General features: G+C 51.5%; 1 protein-coding gene across 2 annotated transcripts in view; it reads right to left on the bottom strand.

The window, feature by feature from the left end:
* Positions 1–1,026: 1,026 nt before the first annotated feature.
* The window catches only part of PDIA5 (protein disulfide isomerase family A member 5), an 88,211-nt gene continuing 64,881 nt past the window's right edge, over positions 1,027–24,356 (bottom strand). For both annotated transcript variants that reach the window (XM_012780474.2, XM_012780475.3), the window contains exons 12-17: positions 15,871–15,941; positions 15,199–15,359; positions 12,021–12,151; positions 7,677–7,747; positions 1,567–1,701; positions 1,027–1,255 (exon numbers count right to left, since the gene is read on the bottom strand). In XM_012780474.2, the coding sequence (XP_012635928.2) occupies positions 1,175–1,255; positions 1,567–1,701; positions 7,677–7,747; positions 12,021–12,151; positions 15,199–15,359; positions 15,871–15,941 (650 nt within the window). In that variant the 3' untranslated portion in view covers positions 1,027–1,174. The remainder of the gene's footprint in view (positions 1,256–1,566; positions 1,702–7,676; positions 7,748–12,020; positions 12,152–15,198; positions 15,360–15,870; positions 15,942–24,356) is intronic.

Below are 24,356 nucleotides of genomic sequence, written 5' to 3'. Positions count from 1 at the left end.
CACAGCCAAGGACGTGTGTTATCTGGAGGAAAGAGAAAGGCTGAGCTGGCCCGGGTTGTAAATCGGGGTGTTGAACTGTACCGAAAAAGGGCTCTCAAAACCTGACTTCACTTAGTGGAGCTGCGCGCAGTGACATTATAGTCACTCAGCCATGAGTAACTCTAAGGTTCCGCCCTCCCCTCAGCACATCCATGGGCAGGAAGGACTGAGCTAGCAGGTGGCGGCTGTCCAGGACAGGAGGGCTGTTCTTGCAGGCCAGCTCCCCAGCAAGGCCACCAAGGCGTGTTCCCAAGTACTGCCGCACAGGCAACCCCCTGTCTGAACTACTTGAGGAATCCGAGCCTAGGCCTGCTACTTCAAACTAAAGTCAAAGTATCCAGAGCAAGGCTGCTCTGTGCCCCATGGAGAAATGCCACTGAGCAAACAAAACACGGCACAGGGCGGACTAGTCACGCTGGGATGCAGAAAGCAGGAGGGCTAGCGCGGAAGGTGGTCTGGGAAGAGATGTACACAGGCAGGGGGCAGAGGGAGGTGCCACCCTGGATGCACTGCGGGAGTATCTGCGGCTGTCTGTCCGGTGGCGGGGACTGGCTAACAGACCCGACACTGCACACAGAATGCGCCGCCCCTTCCAGCCAGGGTGCATGGCAAGCGGCCTGCGCAGGGATCCCCTCACCCTCACCTTGGAGTGACGACTTAATTTTTTCTTTAAAGGGAGAGCAGGGAGGGAATGGAGACGAAAAGACAGAAATAGAGAAAGAGGAATACATAAATGAGTTTGGTAGAGCACACACCAAAACTGAAACCACAGTGATCCAGAAAAATCTAATGCCTGGTTTCCATTTGCTTCAGCAGCCCTGTTTCCCTGGTCATCCTAATGTATTTCCTCTCGGTAGCTCATCATTTTCCAGCAGGATATTCCCTGGTGCCATTTCCCTGCTCTGCTCTCCAGTGACAGGTAGGGGCCAGCCCGCAGGTGCAGCCTGGGTTATCACCGGTTCCGTGAAAATAAACCACACCACCGAATAAATGGTTTAATTTTATTTCAAAATTGTACAAAATGGCCATAAACGGCTATAAAAAACTTTGTCTTCAGAACACGTGGAAATTCAGAAAGAACAACAAAACAGGTATCATTCACAGTGTAATGGAAAAGCTTTCTCTGAGGCAGAAATTACAACTCTTCCTTCTTTCTCCCGAGTCTTTCGTGGTCTCCCTCCCGGAGGGTTCGAATAAAATTGGTAAATCCCAATTCCTGCAGGGAAGGGAAGGAGAGAGAAAAAGTACAAGGAGCATTAACCCCTGAGCCAGATGTGCACTCTCCCTCCCCCAGCCTCCCAGAAGCTCGTCCTGAGAGGTGGGCAGACTGCACAGTGCCAGGGTCTGCCCGGCTCCCGAGGCCAGTCCTGAGAAGTGAGGACACTCCCTGCATCCTGGAGACCGCCCGGCTCCGGGGCCAGGCCTTGTGTGGTTTCTGGGAGGCTGCCCGCTGCCTCTCCCCAGTGGCTGTTTTCCTGCCTGTCTTCGGTCAGCAGTGAGCTCCGGCAGACGCTCTCCCCGACTCACCGTGCGGTCGCTGTCATATTTTTCTGCAAACTTCCCGTAGTGGTAGTAGTGGAAAGTGGGGTAGGCCTTCACGGCCTCCTGCAGACACAGGTCTTGGTTCTTGTCTTTGATGCAGTCAACAGCAGCACAGGCGATCTGGGGGCAAAGCGAGGGAGGGTCAGCACGGGCGTGCCCGGGCCGCGGCCTGGACCTCTCAACACAGAGACTGCGCGTCTGGCCCACGTCAGGGGCTCACTTTGATTTTTCTCCCCAGGAGCAGGGATGAGCTGAACCAAAGCATCACCAGCTCAAAACCCTTGAGACTGATGGTGTTTATTTTTGATTTCCAAGGCAGGTGGGTTCGGAGAATCGGCCTGGGGTGCCTCCAGACTGTCCTTTAAAATCAAGAGCATAATAACTACAAAGGACGTGACAACTTGAAAGCATTTGTAAACAGTACAGGTTCTGTGATGCTTTCTGTGAAGCTCTGTGGGATTCACTTGTTTATCAACTAGTATTTCCTGAACATCTGCTTCTCGGGGCGGTGTAGTACCAAGGGCGAGAGCAAGAGCTTTGAAGTCAAGTTTTCCAAGTGGGATCTGGGCTTGCCTGAACATTAAGACTTAAGGAAAATGATGCAGCCTCTCGGTGCCTCAAGTCCCTCAGCTGTAAAATGGGGATCATAACGACATCTAGGTTATCAGGAGGACATGAAGACTGAGTAAGAGGATTCAAGTGAGCCGGTCGGCACAGGCCTGGCACAGAATCAGTGGGCAGCAAATGTCAGCTGCTATCATGATCCCTCCTTCCGACCCCACGCACAAGCTCCGTCCCCACTAGGGACACAGCGTCTGGAAGGGGGCTGGATAAAGAGACCATCCCAACATAGTGTGACGTAGGACATGATGGAGGCGGTCCAGGTGCCAAGGGCACCCAGGTGAGTGGCAAAGGCACCCTGCACGACTGGCCATCTGAGCCGAGGCCTGAAGATCGAGGAGGAGAAAGCCAGGGGAGCACATTCTAGAAACTGGGAAGGGGCTCAGCATGACGAAAGCAATCAGAGTTTCTGGTCAGAAAGAGGTTCTCAAATTGGCCATTGGCCTCTTCTTGAAAATCTAACAAATTCCATGTGCTAGGAAGCTTTTCCTCATCATTTGTTGTGCTTTCAAAATAAGAGAGTATAAAGCAGAACTTTTCTCCTGTTGGGGGTCACAAGCCAGGGGAGGAGAAGGGTCCATCGATGGCAGTCATGGAAGGGGGAAGGGCAGGTCTCACAAGCGACGCTCACTAGAGCCCTGCCTGCTGTGTGCTGAGCCCGCTCTGAAGCTAGGGGACAAAGGTGACCTTGACAAAGTCCCGTCATCAGGCAACTGCCACAGAACAAATGAGATCATTTCAGATAGAGCCTGATGAATGCTTGGAAGAAATTAAAAGAGGGTGATTCAGTAAGATAATTTAAAATTGTTGAATAACCATGATTCACACAGTTCTTTGGCTGTTGGCTATTCACTCTTGGACAGAGTCCCCCTTTTCCAGGTACAAGGGCCCTGCAGGTGATCAATGGCCACATTTGCTGATCACTTACCTGGTGCCCAGGTGAGCTGCAGGACTGAAGAGTGAGGCATGAAGAGTGAGGCACAGCCTCCCCGTGCCACACTCACCCTCCCCTCCCTCCCGCTTCCCTTCTGATCTTCAGCTACGTAATGTTCCATACAGCAAGATTCGGAGAGCCGAGTTTACAAACTCGCTGCACACAATCCGTATCTGGCTCTCAGTCCTGTTCTATTTGGCCCACATAGAATTTAACAAGAAAATAAACCTGAATTAGCTGCCAACATAGAAAAGGAGCCAAAAGATTTAATATAAAAATTTGGCTTTCCAGCTTCTCTTTAAAAGTCAGAAGGCTTGATGGCACTTACCCTGCCTTCCCACGGTGACAACCGGCTGGGGCAGGGAAGCAGCTGTCTCCTTCGAGCTGGCTAAGTGTGCCCCTCGCCAGCGTCTCCGTGGAGCCCAGTTCACCCACACTGCCAGGCTGGCCCCTGCAGCCTTCTGGGAACCTCAGCTCACCCTCTAGCACCTTCTGAATTATTTAGAAACACGAGGCAGATGCTCCTCTGGCTGTTTGCAAGGTTCCATTTCTCAGGGCCAGTGCTGTGGGGCCTGGCCCAGGGGACACGCACTCTTCCTTCACCTGGCCAGCGGCCGAGGGCCCTCCGCGTCCATCCCGGGCCAAGGCTGCTGCTCCTCCGCTACACTGTGAAGGTGTTAGCTGAACATTGCTCCAGGCTGCTGCCTCCCTGCATCCACTTGAAATTATGAATTTAATTTGTGTACATGCCCTGGAGCTGTTGCAAATGTAGTGTATGGTTTTATAAATCTACTAAATTAAAAATGTGTACTTACTCTGAATCACCTAAACTAGCTGCCAGCAACATACACAGAAGGCAACTTCTAGCTGCAAAGGCCAATCCACACTCCATTTCTTCAGAAGAGGAGACAAGTGCAGCCCTCCCAAAGGAAGCAGCTTAGACTCTTTGGAAAGAAGGCAGCAGATAAACCTCTCCTGAGTTACCCTGATCTCACCTGTCTAAACGCCTGCCTCCTTACACTGAACTCAACGTTTGTGCCCATTGCCTGCAGCACAGAATGAGCACTCATGATCCTAGATTTGTTCTATGGAAGTTGGCACGAATTCCTGGGGCACGTGCTGTCAGTGCCCTGCCGTGTCCCGGCACTTGCCACAGCACCTGCAACTGTTGGCCTGAGCGCTTCCTCCCAGCCACAGGGAGCTGGACGTAAAGCCAATGACCAGATGGGAGCCGGGGACAAGCACCCTGGCTTCCCTGACCACCGAGTGGGACAACTCTGTGGCACCTGCCCCGGGTAGGTCTCCTGTGGGCTGGAGCCTCATCTGCCTACACCACAACTGATTTGGTCTCTGCCCTTTCCTGTATCGCTTTTTCCATCCCCCAGTGCTTCCTAAGACCACCCCCCCAAATAAATGCCCTGCACAGGAGAGCCCCACGCAGAGTCTGCTTCTGGGAGAACTCAAACTCAGGACAACCCTGTTTGCTCGATTCTGACTCTGCCCCTTTCCAGCTGAGGAACTCTGAGCCAGTCCTTCAGTCTCTCTAAGACTCAGTCTCCTCATCTGCAAAATGAGGAGTGTAGTGGCACCTTGATGAGCAGCTACTGTGAGAACATGACATGATGTTTTTAGTGGAAGAAGAGCTCTCGGTAAAGATTCAAATAGGTTATTGTTCCTTCATTCAGTCAACATTTACAGAGGTTTAAGGAGTCAAGACTGTGGGGAATTCAAGGCCAAATGAGGTCCCTGCCCTTGGGGAGCTTTCACTTCTGATGGGCAGTAGCCAGCTTCGGACACAGGAGGACCTATGTAACATGGCCAGATTCCAAGAGTGACGTGGGCCAATCACACAGGGATAACCTTCACGCAGCCAAGGGTAGCACGCTTGGCCACACCTTAGGCTGAGACACCTTGATACGCAGTGCGAGGCAAACCCCACCCTGCCAGCCCACCATGGGCCCTTGTCCTCCTTGCCCTTCAGTAACACCATCCGGTCCAACACTAACAGTTTGCAGTCCTTTCCCCACCAGCGTGTCAACTGATAAAGTCCCCAAGTGAGCTCCTGGAAGGGGGTGGAGGCTCCCCAGCTAAAATATGAGCTGCCACACACAGCTTTATTGATTCAGTAAAATAAATCTCTGCAGGAGCTAATATTGACTTTGGCTATGAAAATGGAAGTGAACAACCAACTGCATATTGATTGGGGAAGGAACAGGGACCAGCTTCTGGGTGGAAAAAAGACACAATTCCAGCTAAGAGGTAGCAGCGTGGGGTGTCAGGAAGAACTGGGAGTTAGGAGATCCAGTTCTGGCTGTCAATGACCTGCTGGATATGCCTAGGTGGGGACACAGCTCTATGGGCCTTGAACCCTCAGGAGTAAAGGTATGTGTGTGGGGGAGCAAACAGACCAGTAGTCCCCACATACTAGCCTGTGACCAGTACTCCCAGATGGCTGGCTTCCCTGATGTTACGAGAGCTGCTCCCAGGAACCCCAGGCAGGTCAGCTGCCTTGGACAGAGAGGTTAAGAAATACATTCCTGAAAATGGGTGAGGGTGATCCAGCTTAGAATAAAGGAAGTTGAAGGAGGGACAGAGGGAATGAACCCAAGAAAAGGCCAGCAACACTACTGGCCCAAGTTGTCACAATGGGCCAGGTGCAGTAGCTCAGGCCTGGAATCCTAGCACTTTGGGAGGCTGAGGTGGGAGGATCGCAGGAGGCCAGGAGTTCAAGATCAGCCTGGGCAACATAAGCAAGAACTCTACTTTATAAAAAATCTAAAAATTAGCCAGGCATGGTGGCACTCGCCTGCAGTCCCAGCTACTCGGGAGGCTGGGGCAGGATCACTGGAGCCCAAAGTTCAAGACTGCTGTAAGCTATGATTGTGCCACTGTGTGTTCCAGCCTGGGTGGCAGAGTAAGACCTTACCTCTTAAAAAAAAAAAAAAAAAAAAAAGACAATGAGGCAAGCAAAGGCAGGTGTTATCAGTGTCTAAGAAGAGGGGTGTCTCAAGGAAATGGGGTGCATGTGCATCGGAGGAGGGGGAACGGGGAAGAGGAGGGGCTGGCTCTGGCCCCTGCTGTTGGCCTGGCAAGCCTGGCCTCCCCTGTGCTGACGTGGGTCAGGCCTCAGTGGCCATGAGCAGAGAAATGTCAATGTGGGCCATCTCTCCAGGGTTTCCCCAGCCACCCTGGCACCCCACTGGACCATGCTCCCCGACACCATGCTCCTCAGCTCACTGGGAGAAGCACGCCCAGGCTCTGTGTATGCCACAGGGTCCCTTCCCAGATCTCCTGCAGCCTGGGGACCTGAGCAGCCAGCAGAGCAGGGTGACCACACACCTCAGCCACTCTCCTGTCCGCCCAGAGCGCCCAGCGTTCCGGGTGAGGGTGATGGAAGTTGATGAGGGGTGACTGGTATTCCAGTCCTGGGGACAGGCAGCCCAGGCTGTGCTTGTTATCCCTGGGACACTCAGAGCAGGAGCAACCACTTGTGGTGTGCACAGGGCCCGGGTGGCACAGTGGGAGGGGTGGGGGGGTGAGATGGACACGGGAAGCCCCCTCCTGCCATACTCCTCTCAGTGCAGGACAAATGGGGACAGAAGAGAAAAATGTTTCTGGTCTTTGTACTCCCTCCTGGAGGGGGTGAGGGGTGTCTCAAAGGGACAGTCGGGGTTTGTGGATAACGATGGAGGCCTTGAGTCAGGGTCACGAGATCTGGGTCTAAGTGGGAATCTGGTCCCCAATTTGTCCCCGTCTCCATACATGTGCCTGTCCCCACTCTGGTTTCCTCTGACTCTCTGTCCCTGTACAGCTCTCATGGGCCAGGCCTGGAGGGGACCTTTCTGGAGTGGACCGTGGGCTTCTGGGGCCTGTTAAGCGAGAGGTACCTGTGACCCGGTCTCAGGGCTAGGAAGGGCCTTTGCAGGCCCCTCCCCAGCACCCTGCCTGGTGCAGATGAGAAGGGACTCAAGGACTGGGAGATGACCTGCCTTCCCTGAGTTCAGGGATCTGCCCCTGCCCCATGAGCCCCCTCCCACCACCACCCCAGCTGCTGGAGCTGCCTGGGGGACGCGCCTGGCGGCCCACTCTAATCCAATCTGCGGCTCGGGCTTGTTAATTTTATGCTTCATCAGTTGGCAGCTGCAGGAGCCTTTCACGTACGCAGGACGCCGCTCCACGGACGCAGCCCCGCTCCCCTCCGCTGTGGCCTCCTCCAGTTCAGTTTTGTTGGATTTTTTAATTTGTATTTTCAATTACATAAGTAATGCATGACTACAATCCTACTGCAAAAAGGTTCAAACACTAAAAGAATTAACAGATGACCCCTTTTACCATCCCTCTCCTCCAAGCAAGTGCTGATTGTGCAGCATAAATCCAGCCTGCTCTACCTTGCCTTACGAAGAAATGTCCTGTTCCCAAGGAACCCCTGCCTACAGGTCTTAGCAGAACTGCACCCATTCAGGGAAGGGGACCTGAACGGAAGAAGGAAGGTGCAGGATCTGCTGGAGGCAGGACGAGAGATGATGAGGGGTATTCTTACCTTTCGGTCATCTTTGAAGGCGTCAGCAGTGGCAGTAAAGTGCGGAACGACCTTCTTACAGTGTGGGCACCCTGCGTGAGGGGGAGAGAGAACACAGGACAGAGTTGCACACGCAGGGAGGAAGAAGAGCCAGGGGTGCTTTCTGGAACCCAGGAGAAGCCTTTCCATGAGTCCCAGCCCTCCCTGCCCCACTGTCAGGGTCCAGGTGCCAACCTTGCCACTCAAACCACCCCGTTCTCCCACGTCTGATACGTCATCAAGGGGCTTGGTAGGAGTCCCTGCCAAAAGCAGCAAGGAGGGTACACTCCTGCCTGGGTCAGGGGTTGGCCCCTGGGGTCTGGCTCTGCAGGTCCTTCCACAGAGGCTGCCCTCAGGACGCAGACGAGCCTGATCCAGGGAGGGGAGGGATTCTCCGAGCCTGTCACTATCTTCTCTTGCTCCAGTGACAATGGCAAATCTCTCCATTTCATGTCTGAAAGGAAATGGTGCTGGGAAACGAGGGGCGTGGGGGCTGGGGGCGACCACTCTGCCTGAGCCCCACCACTCACGCCTTCTGCTAACACCCACATTCCCAGCAAGCCCCACCCGCCCCAGACCGTCCTCGGGCTCTACTTCCACCCTTCGCTCTGCAATCTGCCTGAACCTCGAAGCCAGAACATGGGGACAAGGTCAGGCTGAGAGGAAGACAAACCACAGGGAGTCACCAGACAGTCCCCAAGTCCTCTGACACTAGAAGGCCCTCAGTGGAGAGGGCCTGTGAGCTACACTTGTGCCCTTCGTCATCTTGTCTCTTGTTCTGTGGGTCACCCTGAGCCCCTGCAGCTCTGACGGCAACATCTCAGGTGCAGGGCCGGGACCTGCGTGTGGGCCACTTTCTCCTCTTGTCCCAGTGAGCCTAGGACACTGCAGGCTGCTCTGGCCCTTCCCTCAGCATGAACAGATCAGAACTCAAACCCACCTCCTCTCTCAGCCATTCCCAGACACCAGTGAACAGAACCGAGAGAGGGCAGAAGGGCCCTGGGGAGGATCTCCCCGACCATGGTGATTAATTCTGATCAGAACCAGGAGGGAGAGGCCACATGCCCGGTAGGGAGACGTGGCTCCAGCCCACAACCTTCGGACATCAGCCGGCACCCCGGCCTCCGCAGCCTCGGGAAAGCAGGCAGAGATGACACGGCGGGCATAGGAATGGCTCTGTTCTGTCTGTCTTCTCCTTTTAAAATGAGATAACAATGACTGGCATTTCAAAAGGTTTTGTGAAACCAAATTAAGGCTGAGCTACAAGTTTAATCTGAATTTAGTACTTGAGCCAGTTCCCGAGATGGGCAGGACCACCCATATGGCCTGGCTGGTGGCAGCCAGTTGGCCCAGAACAGCGTGGGGGCGATAGGAGGGGCTTTAGAGGGATTTTGCCGACATCTGACACGGAGGGCGTGGAGGAGACCTGGGCTGGTTATGGGTTTTATCACAACTAAATGAGACAAAGTGCCCAGCACAGCCTAATTCATGGAAGAAGATGGGATGGATGATTTTTTAATGGCTTAACATGACAATCACAAGTAACACTTCACTAGTTTCACCTAACAGAGGGAAACACATCTCGAATTCATGAAAATGTCATACTAGAAAGGAATGATGTTATACCATTTTCAAAACACTTGAAGAGCACAAGCCGCTGGCTAACAAGGTACATCAAAGACACATGCTGCAGGCAGCCACAGGCCCCTGGTTGAAAATAACCCACCCCCTTCCTCAAAATCTGGTTTCACTGCTAAGTTTTCCTTTTTAACCATTTTGCTTGTTCAAAGTATAAAGGCAGCTGGCAGCCTGGTACAAATCCCCATTACTATCAATTGAAAATATCCAGGCCCCAGATTACTGGCCTTCTGTTGCATCTGATTTTCTCATTACCCAAGAGCAAGAGCACAGCGGATGAGAAACTGGAAGGGAAGCTGTTTCAGAAAGTGCACGAAGATGTTTCCAAGAGGTGTCAGGTGGGCCAGCAGTGGCATGATTTTTCTTAATTTGGGCTTTTTAAAAAAAGGCATCACATCTGTGTAGCAGGAAACCAAAGAAGCCTCCCAGGGTGGAGAGAGAGAAGCAAAGTCTGAGGACAGGATGGAAAATTCCAATTCTAGAGAGCCAGCCGTGCTGGCCTCAGAGGGCAGTCACCATGACTGCACCATGCAGAGTGAAGGGGACAGTGAACCCGCGGGAGGATCTGTGTGGAGACTGGGGGGGCAGGATGTGGGGGCAGACTTGGGGGGAGCAGGGATGCAGGAATAGGTTTTTGTTTTTTTACTTTGTAACAAGTATGAGACTTTACTACTGTTTGACCTTTCTGTGGTGTTCAGATTCTAGATATATATATATAACTGTAAATACATATCATATAGTATATTTATACATATTAAAATAAGTTTTATTATTTTTATCATAAAAAATATATATATTTTTGTCCTTGGATAGTCTTTCTCCTTGAACCCACTGATAAAGACGTATCTCCCTACACATACTGGGCCAAGATTTAGGGACAGAAAATGTGGTAAGAGAGATGAAGAAAGTCTAAGGACCAAGCCCTTTGCCCGAGGCTGAGTCACTCAGTGACACTGCCCTGAATGGGCCAGGTTTAGAGTTTTGTCGAAGTAGACGTGAGCCCCTTGGGGCCCAGTAGGGACATGCTCCTTCACCTGTATCCTGGGCCTGGGACATGGCCCAGCATAGAGCTGTTATATATTTGAGGAAGGAAGAAGAGAAGGAAGGAAGGATGGATGTTGATCTTTAGCAGTCCAGCAGGGCAGGAGTCACTAGCCCAGGGTCCCTAGCAATCCAGGAAGCTGCCTGTCCAATAGCCAGTGGGGCCTCTGAGCAGGAAGGGGCTGAAGAGAGGCGGTAGGACTGCTACATCTCTGTCCCAGAGGTCTGGAGGACAGAGGGGGCATCTCTGGGGAAAGTACTTAGTTTGGACTTTATAAAGTCCACCCAGTGGCTGGTCAGGACTCCCACCTCTGTAGCCAGGTTCTCGTTCACTGCTGAGAACACTCACTTGCTGGACTGTGCATGTGACAGAGAGGGAAAGAGCCACCCAGGCCGTGGGAAGGGCCTGTCACTAACTTGCCACATGACCTTGGGCGAGGCTCAGCCCTCCACATTCTACTTTGCCCAGAAGGAAGATGTCAACTTCTCAAAACCCACTCAGGCTTCTAGGCACACACAAGGAACTGGGGGCACAAGCCCGGCTCTGAGGTGACAAGGCAGAAGGGGAGGGGCAGGGAGGCCGCCCCTCCCAGACACCAGAGAGCCCGGAGACTTCACGGTTACTGACACTAGAGAGGAGGGGGCCGGTGCCCACAGGGGGGCTGCTATGGCTCCAACCCAGCGAGTTTACGACTAGACGGAGCTGCCGGGCTTCTCCGTAGATGCAGGTTTTATTATCCCCACTCCATTAAGCTGAGCTATAACCTGGGGGGAGAGAGAGAGAAGGGCAACAGAAGAGTGGGAAGTCTAAGAACCTTTCCTTTTAAGTATCAGTTAACAACTTCGAAATGGGAATACACAAAACCTGAGGTCACAAACACCAATGTCAGCTAACGTGTTACTTCCTCAACTTAAGCTTTGAGGAAAACAAGAATTGAGGAACGAATATGCCTGTGCCTACACCACAGCTTCTGCCCCAGGTGGCTCCAGGAAGGTCAGGGAGAGGCTTCTGCTGTGTGGCTGAGGGGTGGAGAGAAGTAGCCAGGTGACGGGCAGGCAGCACGAGAAGCCCAGGGACAGCAGGGGACTGGCCCCCACCACGAACAGAGGCAGGGGCCTTTCCGACTGCCATGAGAAAGGCTTCCCCAAAATGAGGAGACCCTGGACTTTTTTTTTTTTTTTTTTGAGACAGAGTCTCACTTTGTTGCCCAGGCTAGAGTGAGTGCCGTGGCGTCAGCCTAGCTCACAGCAACCTCAAACTCCTGGGCTCAAGCGATCCTGCTGCCTCAGCCTCCCGAGTAGCTGGGACTACAGGCATGCGCCACCATGCCCGGCTAATTTTTTGTATATATATTTTTAGTTGGTCAATTAATTTCTTTCTATTTTTGGTAGAGACGGGGTCTTGCTCAGGCTGGTTTCGAACTCCTGACCTTGAGCAATCCGCCCGCCTCGGCCTCCCAAAGTGCTAGGATTACAGGCGTGAGCCACCGCGCCCGGCCATGAGACCCTGGACTTTTAAGGACCCTTCCGCCTAGAACGAGATCAGGGCACCTGGTTCACAGTAGAGATGATCCCGGATTGACCCTGCCCTGGTCCCTGGGGTGGCGTGGCCGGGCCAGGCCCTCGGTGAGCGCCGGAGCTACTTACAAGGCGCGTAGAACATGACCAAGGCATGCTTCTTCTTCTTCAGGGTGTCCCGGAAGTTGTCCCCCAGTAGATGCAGCACACTTGTCTGCTGTTCTTCCCAAGTGGGCTCTGGAGGTGGGGGGGCCTGGGGGCTGCGAGCAGTCAGGGGAGGGGGAAGCAGTCATGAGGAGAGATCTGGTGAGCAAACCCACCCCCAGCCACCCAGGGGAACATGCATGAAGAAATCACTGTATTTCCTCTAACGTTTCATTTTAAAACCTCACTTTAAACATGAACAAGTCCGTACCATCGGCAAAAATAGTCTGATTCCCTTGCAGAGCCTATTAAGGGGCCATTTTGTGAAACTGTGGAAGTTGGTCCCGTTTTAGGGCTGGGCAGTCTCTCCGGGTATGGGTCCTGTCTCCTCATTGGAGGTGGAGAACCTCCTCCACCTGGCTCCCAGCCCCTCCTCCCTAACTCCTTTGGGACCCTAAGTGACCATCCATTATCTCCTTTCTAATCCCCAGCCTTCATTCTGGTGGAGAGAGCACAGGCCAACGGGGTGGGTCTAGGTTCAAATCAGGATTACTTCCCAGCTGTGTGGCCTCAGGTAAGTTACCAGACCCCATAAGTCTCCATTTCCTGTTAAATGGGGACAATGGCACCCACTTCTAAGATCTTTATAAAGAGCAGAGACGGTGCATGTCAAGCACCTAGTCCGCCCAGGAACTAATATTTACTGATGCTCTAACAAATGCCAGGTGTTAAATAAATGCTTATAACTTTTTAGACTCTACTCTGCCTCCTGCAAGTATGGATCTCCAGGGTCTTTCAATAGCCTTTGCTCCCCCGCTCCCCCTCTCCAGCCCAACTTCTTTCTCTCTCTTCTCTGAGCAGTGTGGAGAGGGGGCGCACTGAGCTGCCATGTCCTCCATATACTCTCGCCACACCTCCTGCATCACCTGGCTCCTGACCGCCAGCCTAGCACCCCACTGAGCACGGCCCTCTCTCTTCTTCCCGTTCTATTCAGACTCCCTGCAAGTCTTAAAAGACCTCACCCCTCTGCACAGCTCCAGTGATGCCTGTGGCTGAGGATAAGGATAACGTGAGCCCTGACCTCTCACCCAAGCCCACGAATTCCAGGTGTTTTTCAGGCATTTCCAGCTGGAAGTCCCACAGTCACCTTGAACCTACTGTCACTTAGAACACATTACTCTTTGCTCTTCTTTTTTTTTTTTTTTTTTTTTTTTTGAGACAGAGTCTCGCTTTGTTGCCCAGGCTAGAGTGAGTGCCGTGGCGTCAGCCTAGCTCACAGCAACCTCAAACTCCTGGGCTCAAGTGATCCTTCTGCCTCAGCCTCCCGGGTAGCTGGGACTACAGGCATGCGCCACCATGCCCGGCTAATTTTTTATATATATATCAGTTGGCCAATTAATTTCTTTCTATTTATAGTAGAGATGGGGTCTCGCTCTTGCTCAGGCTGGTTTTGAACTCCTGACCTTGAGCAATCCGCCCGCCTCGGCCTCCCAAGAGCTAGGATTACAGGCGTGAGCCACAGCGCCCGGCCTCTTTGCTCTTCTTGCACACCTCCCAAACCAGTTTTCTTCCTGACTTCTCCATTTAGGCTAATGGCACCCTGTGCTGGTGACCATGACTGGCCCCTCCCAGCCTTCTTGTCATCCTCCTGGTCTCCTGGCTCCATGGTTGACATCATTCGCCTGACCTTGTTCTGCCCTTTCCCGGGACACTGGCTCCCCAGCTTGGCCTGCTGGCAGGCACTTCTCAGTGACCCACAGCTTAGCCATCCATGCACACACCTGGAAACACCCTCCGCTTTGCCTGATGCCATCTGCTCGCCCTTCTTCTGGGTGACAAGCCTCAGTTTCCCATCCCAGAGCCATCTGCTGTTCACGCTCCACCTGAAGGATCCCTTCCAAGAGCCCGAAAGAACTATCTGTCCCTGTGCAGGGCACTTAACCTCTCTGAATCTAAGTTTCTTCAGCAATGAAACAGACATAAAAACTCTGGCCTCAGTAGGGCTTTGAGGAGGAAATGGGGCAAGAGGTAGGAGCGCATTCTGCAAAGGCTAGGCCGTATCATCACTTATGCATGGATATTGTCAGTTAAAGCCCCAGCGGTGGCTAGAAACAGTCATAAAAACAGCTTCCTTTGTTTGAGATTTCCATATCATGCATTGTGCTAAGCACTTTTTCAACAGATAATTTAATTCTCTAGACAGGTCTATGGGGAAAGTATCGTTTCCATTTTACAGATGGGAAACTGGGCTTAGAGGGGCCAACTAGGTGGTTCAGGGTCACGATCAGAGCACAGGTCTCTCAGACTGCAGAGCCCATGCTTTTAACCCAGTGCTTCTCAGGCCCTCAGCAGCAGGGACCACACACAGGAGGACAGAGGCCCTCTGCCCAGGACTCCGGAGCATTGATCAGCAACGATCAATGCTCCCAATCCCCTTGGCTCTCTACCTACATGTCCAAGCATCGCGAGGCCCTGGCCTGACCCCACTCTACTCAGTACCTCCCAGCGAAATGGCCCTGGCACCAGAGCAAGGCTGGAGAAGCAGGTGTCAATCAGCCACCTGCTTCAGATACCAGAAGGCACCTTGTCCCTTTCGGAGGAAGATCGCCCCTCTCCTCTGGTCCCTAAAACAACAGCCTGGCTACACTTAGAATCCCTCCCCTGGTAGAAGAGCAGGACCAAGTGGGAGAAGCTGAGGCCTGGACCTCGCCAGCCCACTCACCCTTGCCAGAGGCCTCTCCTGAACCTAATGGTAACTTTGCTCCCATTCCGTAAGCTGGTGTCTCTCAGAACATCATGTCTGAGGAGCCCATCCATACCCAGGACAAAATGGCGCCAGCTCTGAACACGAAGAGCTGTGCATTCCCTTTGTTTGTCCAAGGGGATGGAATAAAATGCAGATGGTGGAGCTGGGGCCAAGGAGGCTGAGAGAAAAGGGAACCCACGGCTTAGTGGAGCCAACAGAGCTGCATCCCAAGGGGCTGCCAGTGACCTGCTGCATCAGGACATGGGATTGGCATGTGAGAGGTACCTTTAGGGAGCCAACTCTGTCTTGACTCCTGTAGGCCCTGAGCCCAGGACAGTGGGTCGTGAAGCTTGCTTCATCTCCTCCAGTGGCAGACAGCCAGCAGCTAAGAGGTGCTATTGAGATCGTAAAACTTACTTTTGCATCCACTCAATAAACTTCTTCTTTGTTCTGAGCACAGGCACTGCATATTTCTCTCCATTCTTAAAATACTTCAATGTAGGAAACTCTGAGATGTGGAATCTTTCTGCCAGGGCCTTGTTGACGGTGGCATCGACAGCTGCAAGGACACCAGAGCTCTGGGATGGGGGAAAGGCCAACCATGCATTACAGCCTCGGATGCGGTGCTGGCGGAACACAGGGGCCCAGGTGCTGCCCCCCCAACCCATCCTGGACCTGCTGGAGTTTGACTGGGGGTGGCTGGTCCTATGGGCTCCCAGTCCCAGGGAATAGCTGAACATTGGCATGTCCATCATTTCTCATTTATGGGCTGAGATGAGGCCTTTCAATCTGCCCCCTCAACTATGTTGGGCAGACTGGGGCCTTGCTAATAGCATTAGGAGAGGCAGTGGACAGAGGTCACCTGGACGGGCATGGGAACGTGGCCCAAAAGTCCTTCTGTCCCCTTGATCCCTGGCAGGCACCCCACCTGTCTGACCAAAACCTGTCTACTTGGGGACATGGAGGTACCACAGGCCTCTGTGGACCGGGAGAGCTGCTGCAGGGCTTGCAGGGGCAGTTGTCGTAATGATTCCCTGTGTCAGTGAGTCTTTAAAAGAGCATGGTGCGGGGTCGGGAAAGGAAGCTTACATCCGCTTCTCCATGGAGGACTTCCGCTGCCTTCTCAAACTCTGGCTTCATTTTCTTGCAGTGTCCACACCCTGTGGGGAGAGAGTGAGAGAGATCGTCCCTGTGGCACGCAGCCCCAGGGGTGTCCTGCACCACTCTGTAAGGACTCCCAGACACCAGGCTACCTGGGAGGAAAGGAGGATATTCGCCTGCTCAAGAGAGATCTTTTCCCTAATCCACCTGGAGTAGGCTGGGGTTGGAGAAAGGTACTCAAGAGACAAAAATGAAATAACCACATAAACAACACTGGCGCCATGTACACAGCCCTGGCGTGCCAGGTACTAACCAGTGCTTTATATCCGTACAACAGCCCCTGGAGGTAGGAACTGACATTATCTCCATACTACAGATGAGCAAACTGAGGCACCAGGAGGGTGGATGACAGCCCAAGGCTACACACACAGCCACAGGTCACAGAGCTGGGCTAAAGACCCAAGCAACGTGGCTGGGGGCTGGGCCGCAGGCAGCACGTTGCTATCACCATCATCTTCTCTGAGAAGAAGGGAGTCTGGGGCCTTGAGTTAGAAATAAAATTCACAGAAGCAAAAGTATAGATAAAAATTAAGTTCCAGTTGTCCCCACATGATATAATAGAGTGTGACTTGTTTCCAAATAAATGGCATTTTTTTGGGATAAAGACTGCTTTGCCCTTTCCTTTACATGAATGCAATAAGATGTCACAAATAATAAAATTTGATACATTAAAAAGAAAACAAGCACTCTGTGTAGATGACGGACATCCGCATTTGTAAATTATTTTCATTTATTAGAAAGCACTTTCTGGCTTGTGATGTTGGAGGGCTGGGAGGTGAGAGGTCCCTACTGGCTCAGGCTGGAGGCAAGGTGAGCGCCTGGCTGTGCGGGGACCACACATACACCAGGCTCAGCAGGTGACAGGACGTGACTCAACCTCCTGGGGGAGTGCCACTGTGTGGGAGCAAGAGCACTGCCTTGCTCCTCTTCTACGTTAGGAAAAGGAAAGACAAGGAGAAAGGAAGACAGAAAGTCACACACCAGCATTATCAGAGGAGCACTCCCACGGGGCCTCCCATGCCCTCTGAGCCACAGATCAGCTTTCTCGCCTCCATCTGAGCCCTCGGCCAGGATGAAAATTCCTGTCTCCTTCCAAGTTGTTCCTGCAGAGCTCAGCTTCAGGTGACAGGAACATATCTCTTTCTTAATCTCTCCACTCATTCCTGCCTGTACCTGGCTGCCTCAGCCCATCTTCATCTGGTCTCCCCCAGGGTCAAGGGGCTCCAGAGCAGCTACTCCCCATTTAATGATAACATAAAATCTAACTGATCGTTGAGCTGCCAGGCAGTGCTGCCATGCCCCTCCTCTGGACAGAGCACTGGGGACATGACTCAGTCAGGGACACTGACCCTGATGGACCGCAGCTCAGGGAGCAGCTACAACTCTCAGCTGCACCAACATGCTGGTTCTTCCCAAATGGGCCCAAGGAAGAGGGGCACCGCTAACCCTCAACTCAGAGGCTCCACAATGCCCAGCGGCAGCAGGGGGAGAAAGTGCTGAGCATGTGGGCACTCCTGCTGCCACCATGTGGGGGCTCCCTGCTCCTGCTGGGCTGTAATGCAGCAGAATGGGGAGAGGCGGTTTCAGCCCTTGGGATCTCCCCGCCTGGTGACAGACAGCACTGTGGTCCTGGGTCCACAGCGGGACGTGGTACACACACGATGCCTTCAAGAGGTGAAGCAGGGAAGGGACACTCCTCTGTACCCTGCCCCCAGGGAGCTGGCAGCTCCTTCCTGGGACCCTTGGACATGCCGCACACGCACTTTACACTCATCATGCTGGGTGCCAGGTTCCAGACTGAGACTCCTTAAAGGCGGGGCCTGGAGATTTTTTTACCTGGTACCTCCACAGGAACAAAAGGCCTATCATTTAATAGATGCACAATAAATATTTGTTGGTCAGCAATGAAAAGAACAGACCTACTTAAATAATTAGTACACAATGACTAGGGAGCCCAGGGGTTTGAGAAGACCTCCTGGACGAGACGGATGAAAGGACACATGGCAAGTTAGTAAGAGATGAGGGACAGAGGGCCCAATCAGGAGGACAGCAGCCTCAGAGGAGTGAGGACGTCCCTGTGCCTCCTCAGCAGGAATTCTGAGGAATTCTGCTGCCTGGCTGGGCAAGGCTCCCCTGGGACCACTGAGCTCCTGGCCCCGGGGTGGGGAGGGCAGCCGGCTGTGCCTGGCCCAGCTGCCCACAGCAGAGGTTTCTCAGCAGCCCCATGCCAGGTGTCTTTGAGATCACGAGCCCAGTGTAAACCCTCTATCCAGGAAAACGTACCCAGGGTTACAGACGACTCTGGGAGCTCAAGGTCTGACTAGAGCCCACTCGGGACCTCTAACCCTGAGGTGTCAAGGTCATCATTATTTTGAACTGTGAGAACATTATTTTCTAGAAATGAACATTCAGCACCATCACAACCCATTTGTCACTTTCTACACAATCAGGTTACAAAAGGCTGTTTTGGTGAGTCGGCTGTTTCTTTTCCCCACAGGCCCGTTTAACGAATGTACGTGAAGCACACGGAGCACGTGGTGCTGTTCCCGCCTCACCGAGCTGCCCCCACGGAAACCGGCAGCCCAGCTGGGGACGCCAAGCAGCCTCTCCTTCCCGGCAGGGGCCACCAGCTCAGCAACCCCAGGAAGGAGAGGGGTCGGGGAGAGCCAGGCAGGACCTCTCGGTTCACTGACACTCGAGGCTTTAATGAAATCTTCTCCTCCCCTCCCCCCTGCTGGCCTATCTGTAGCCCACCATGCTCTCGTCCAATAGCCTGTTTTATTTCTTAGTTGTACTAAAAGGAGCTGGGGTAATCTGCTCACTTGTTCCCTGCCCGTCCCCTCCACTGGGACGTAGGCTCTGCCCAGCTCACCACCAGGGCCCTGACGCTGACAGCCGTGCTCCACACACTTTCTGAATGAATTAACCTTGGGACTAGATTGTTCAGGTTTATATTTGTGCACAAAAGGTTTAACAGGACTAAATTCTTTATGGGCTAGGGTCATGGCTTGTACCCGAATAGCTGCTAATTTGACTAAACACCTGTAATTAGTGCCCAGCCAGGTACTGTGCACACCCCTCCTCCCCCTCCCATTTACCCACTTCCCCTGCTCTTTACTAGTTCTGGAAATGTCCGGAGAAATCCTCAACACCGAAAGATGTTGTTCTGAAGTTTCCCATGTATACTCTAGCGTTTCTCTTGATATCCTTAAAGTTTCCCATTCTGGCATCAATTCCCTCTGTCTCCCTCAACAAGACACTGAGGCCAAGCAATAAACTTCTGCAAACAGAGTTTAGGATGAGGAGCCAGGCCAGGCCCAGAGGAGGAAGAAGGTCTGGCTGAGCAAACGTCTCCCTCCTGACACCCGCCTGTCCTGGGAGCTGAGGCTGATGGACAGAGCCGGTGTGACTGAGCCCAGCCTCCTGGGCCTGGCCTTCAGGATGTCCCTGGCTGTGTGGGCAGTGAGATAGCCGGAGGATGGCTCTGGCCCACTGCATTTAGTGTCCTGATCGTGATTTGATATGCTATTAAGTTTTACTGCCAGACTTCCTCGTTGGGTTTTTATCATCTGTGTAAGTGCACTTACTCTCACTTTCGTGATCTGGCATAGAGGTCCACGCGTCAACTCCTCCACCTCACTCTTTCTGGCTGTGGGAATGTTGGCCTCCTGTCAATTCCAAACCCTCAGATTCCTCTGGATTTCATTAAATTCAATTATACTTATGATTTCATTACAGTCCTGAGGTTAATTCATTATGGGGCTTTCCTGGATGCTGGAACTAGAATTTTCCAGGGAACCACATTCACCTGTAAAGCTCCCTGGTAGGCAGGGTACCACCTTAGTACCCAGGACTCTAGGTGAGCCTGGTTCCTGCCTTGCCTGGAACATGGCTGGGGGCAAGCCAGGAAGGATGGGTTTCCTACAAATGCTAGCAAAAACATGGATGTCTTCACACACAGACTCAGGGCTCTTTCAAGGCTTCCAGCTGTATATGCACCAAAGCGGACTCACTGACAGTCTCAGGCATATTGGGGCATTCTCACACACTGATGGATTCTCTATTCATCACACAGCCCCTCTTCTTGTGCAAAGAGAGTATGTTTTTTTCCTTTATGTGAATGCAAAATGTAGATAACAAGCTTTTAAAATTTTATTTCCAGGCCTCTATCCAAAGGAAATAATCTGACATGGGGACAAATATTTATGCATGAAAATGTTCTCTGCGGCATGATTTATAATGGGAAATTCAGTAAACAACTCAGACATTCAGTATTATGATGCTGGTTAAGTAATTTATGGTGCCATTATACAACGGAATATTATGTGACCACAAAAAGCGTGTACAAAAAGCATTTTTAATAACGTATGAAAATATTTACAAAATAATGTTAAGGGGAAAATATAAAGAAAAAATGTACAGAGAAAAAAGACAAATAAAATTAAATCCCTTCTTCCTACCTGGTACAAGCAAATGAAAAATCCAGATAAATTAAAGAAATGAAAAAATTAAAATATTACAACAAAATAGAGGGCACTATTTGTATACCCTAGGCGTGGATTTCCCAAGCAACTCATGAATCCCAGAGGTCAGGATGGAGGAGGCAGACTTACAGAACGGCTCAGTGGTCAGGCTGTAGCTGCCAGCACTGCCCAAGTTTGAATCCCGGATTACTGTTTTGGCTGTGTGAACTATGGCAAGTTTCCTTGACCTCTCGGTGCCTCCCTTTTCTTACCTATATAATGGGCATAATCATACCAACTTCACAGGATTTGGGGTGAAGATTATAGATGGAAAGTGCCTAGAACAATGCCTGATTCATAGTAAATGCTCACTAAATATTATAGCTATTCTTCAGCTATAAAATATGGAAAGCTTTGTACAATGAAAAGTACCATAAACAAAGTTAAAGCAAGCAACGGACTAACAGAGAGAACATGGAACACAGCCATAATTGTAGAGTTCTAGGTCAAGAAGAAAAAGACAAACAACTCAGCAGAAAAATGGGTGGTCCATGGAAGAAACATGAAAAGCTGATTATGACATGAAAAGACACTCGACCTCCCTAGAGGTCAAAGGGCTGCAGACAGGTCGCTCTTTGCCTCACTTAGCAGAGATATAAAAGGCCGATGGTATCCACGGCTGCAAGGACAGAGGCTCAGCCACACACTGCTAGGTAAGATAAAACTTTTCTGGGGGGCAATTTGGCAGCATCTATTATATCACAGCTCAAGCAAGCATACCTATCCCATGGCCAAGCAACTCCACTTGTAGAAATTAACCATAAATATTTAGACATGTTCCCAATTACATGTGTTTACAAACGTTCCTTGTGTTGTTTGAATAGTGAAAAACTGGAGACAAATGTCTATCAATACGGGAATGGTTTAAAATACATGGCATATCCAAATTATAAAAAACTACACAGTGGTTAAAAACATTGGAGTAGACTTATTTGCCAACTTTGACATTCACATGAAAACATTTTCAAGACCAGTTGGTAAGTAAAAAAAAAAAAAATAAAGCAAAGCCCAGAAAAATGGATAGGGAATGACCTTATTTATGTTTTTTTAAAAAGGCAAAAGTCCTGTTATACAGGTAAAAGCACGGCAGAAGGAAGGGTATACCACCAAGTGTTAGAGCGCTCAGCCCTGGGAACGGGGAGGGGGAGCAGGGGATTTTCACTCTTTGCACTGTATTCTTACCTGCCCCTTGAGCCTTGCAGGGCTAATAACAAGAACGCTGTTAATGTTACTCTTAAATATATATATATAAAAAATTAGCCGGGCATGGTGGCACATGCCTGTAGTCCCAGCTACCCGGGAGGCTGAGGCAGAAGGATCACTCGAGCCCAGGAGTTTGAGGTTGCTGTGAGCTAGGCTGACGCCATGGCACTCACTCTAGCCTGGGCAACAAAGCGAGACTCTGTCTCAAAAAAAAAAAAATAAATAAAAGTGATGGCATCAATGTGTTTTTTGGCATGATAGTTACACAAATCTATACATGGGAAGAAAAAAGGGTCAATTTTACTGTATGTTAATTTAAATAATAAAAGTTAAAAACAAGGGAAAAAATAAAAGAAAGACTAGCAGAAATGATGCCACAAAGTGAAAAGAAGTTGCTTCTGGATTGTGGGATTACAGGTAGTTTTTTTCCTTGATGAATGATATTTCTCCATCCCTTCTAGATTTTCTACAAAGATCGTATATCACTTTGAGAGTAAGACAAAAATAAAGTTAAAAGCTTATTTTTTTTAAAAAAGGTGATGGCAGAAAGTCTGGAGTCTGACAGGGACCTGCTGCCAGCGACGGCCGGGCTCCTGGAAGGAAGGCTGAGCTGCGGCTGCCAGCACACACCTGCTGGTGGAGAGCTGCCGTGGAGAAAACATCTTGTCTGGGGCCTCTTGCCAAGGAACAGGGGCCGGTGGGCGGGCGGCACTTGGGGACAGAGCTGCGTGGCTCCCGAGATCCCCGCAGGGCTGGAGAGAGGAAGGGCAGGGGTGCTCTGCACCTCCCGCAGCTTCCTTCTTAGGCCCAGCAGAGAGACTCGCTGCTCCACAGGGACGCCCCTCCCTGTGATCCTAGGGTCCCCGACTAATGGCACTGTGTCCCTTCCCTGCCTAGCACAGGCCTGCTTTCACGGAGAGGGACAAAAGCCAAACAGCGACGGGAGGATGACTGACAACAGACAGTCTGATTTTCTCATACAGAACACTGCAGAAAGAAATGAAAGGTGCCATGGGGCAGCAGCAGCCAGTGTCCTGCTGACACGCCCTTTGTGGACGCCATCTTTGTCCTCGGCAGGATGAGTGCTGGGCCTGAGGCTGCGTGCAAGGCCCCATGCCAAGGGGCAGAGGGTGCACAGGCATGAAACCTGCTGACAAAGGGAAGTGCTGAGCGACAGAAGGGCTGCTCTGGGCCACACGCGACACTGCAGGCACGCCCCTGTCAGAGCCCTTTGCTCGTTCCCGGCCTGCCCTCCCCAGGACACCTGGCCCAGCTCCTGGAAGGCAGGGCTGTGGGGAGACCCGGGGCAGGACCAGAGCCCACCTAGGCAGAGGGCCTGGCGCTATGGCTGGCCTGTGCTTATTTGCTCAGCAGTGACTCAGGCATCAGATGTAGAAGCCACCAAAGAGTCTGTGGCACGGCTTCTAAGGACTCCCGTCGCTGGGAGAGGGCGGGAAGGGAGGTGATGTGGCCGTGAGAGGCTGAGGGGGCAGTGAGTGGCAAGAATGCTGGGAAGACAGGGCAAGAGTAGGGGCCCATGGAGGTCCCAGGGGCAGTCCAACTCCAGGGAATGGATGATGCACAGCAACGGGGCGGGGCTGTGTGCCTCCCTGCCAAGAGCCCAGGAGTGCGGCTGCACAGGCACTCCATGAACGTTTCGGGCAGAGAAGTGACTTACCTCTAGAACCTACAGGTGCCAAAGAGGACCCACCTGGGGCAGGTACAGGTTAGGAGGGAAGCTGAAAATCCTTTGCCTTCCCGGCCTTTCAAAGCAGGACCAGGAAGGAAACGACCATGGACTGAGCACTCACGATATGCATAGAAATAACACTGCTAAGACAGACCCCGGTTCTCCCTGGGCGTCAGTATCAGGAATCATTTTAATTTTCTTCTCTATGGTTTCCTACAAACATCCCTTTATAAAATGAACATGCATTACATTCATAATTAGTAGACTCATAAAAATAAATTCAGCCTTTTAATTTGAACCCCACTATTTCGGTTCTATTGGGATGCTTTAAAATCTTAATGCGATTGTTTGATATTTTAGTTGGCTCTCCTTTTTCCAACTCTAACCCTTGTGGATGTGTAACTATGCCTTGTTTTTTTACAGCTTCAACAAAGTTGCAGATTAAAAAGGTACACACACTCTAGACAGAAGCAGGGCCAGATTCACAGTCACAGTGCACCAAGGGGATGGAAAACAGCAACTCACTTTGTCAAATGTCTTGATAAAAAACAAAAAGACATGCTAATTCATCAAGCTAGTAATCCTATGCTAAGAAACAAACAAAGCACACCCGGCAGTCCCGAATAGAACCTATGGTGCATTACACTGACAGATCCCAACCCGTTTTTCTTCTAAATCTCCAAAATGGTCTGTTTCCAAACTACTCCCTATTTGGCCTAGGTCTGACACCTGTAATATAATTTCCAGAGTTCACCTGTTCTGCACTTGGGAAACCTGGAGCAGTACTGCTGGTCTCTGGCCTCCTGTTATTTGTCCTTGTTATTTGTCTCTGGGTCTCTCAAACAATAAAAAAGCAGGTTCTGAATACTGGGGGCTTTCTGGAGCACTCTGGCACGAGGTGCAAAGCCAGGCAGATAAGAGCCCTCTGCTCTCAGTTCATTTGCCCTGAGCTCTGAATTCCCTTTTAACTTTGTGCATCCCATCCCTTCTCAGCCTAA

Source organism: Microcebus murinus, chromosome 1 (assembly GCF_040939455.1).
Source record: "Microcebus murinus isolate Inina chromosome 1, M.murinus_Inina_mat1.0, whole genome shotgun sequence".
NCBI lineage: Eukaryota > Metazoa > Chordata > Mammalia > Primates > Cheirogaleidae > Microcebus > Microcebus murinus.
This window is presented reverse-complemented; position numbering and strand designations above follow the sequence as displayed.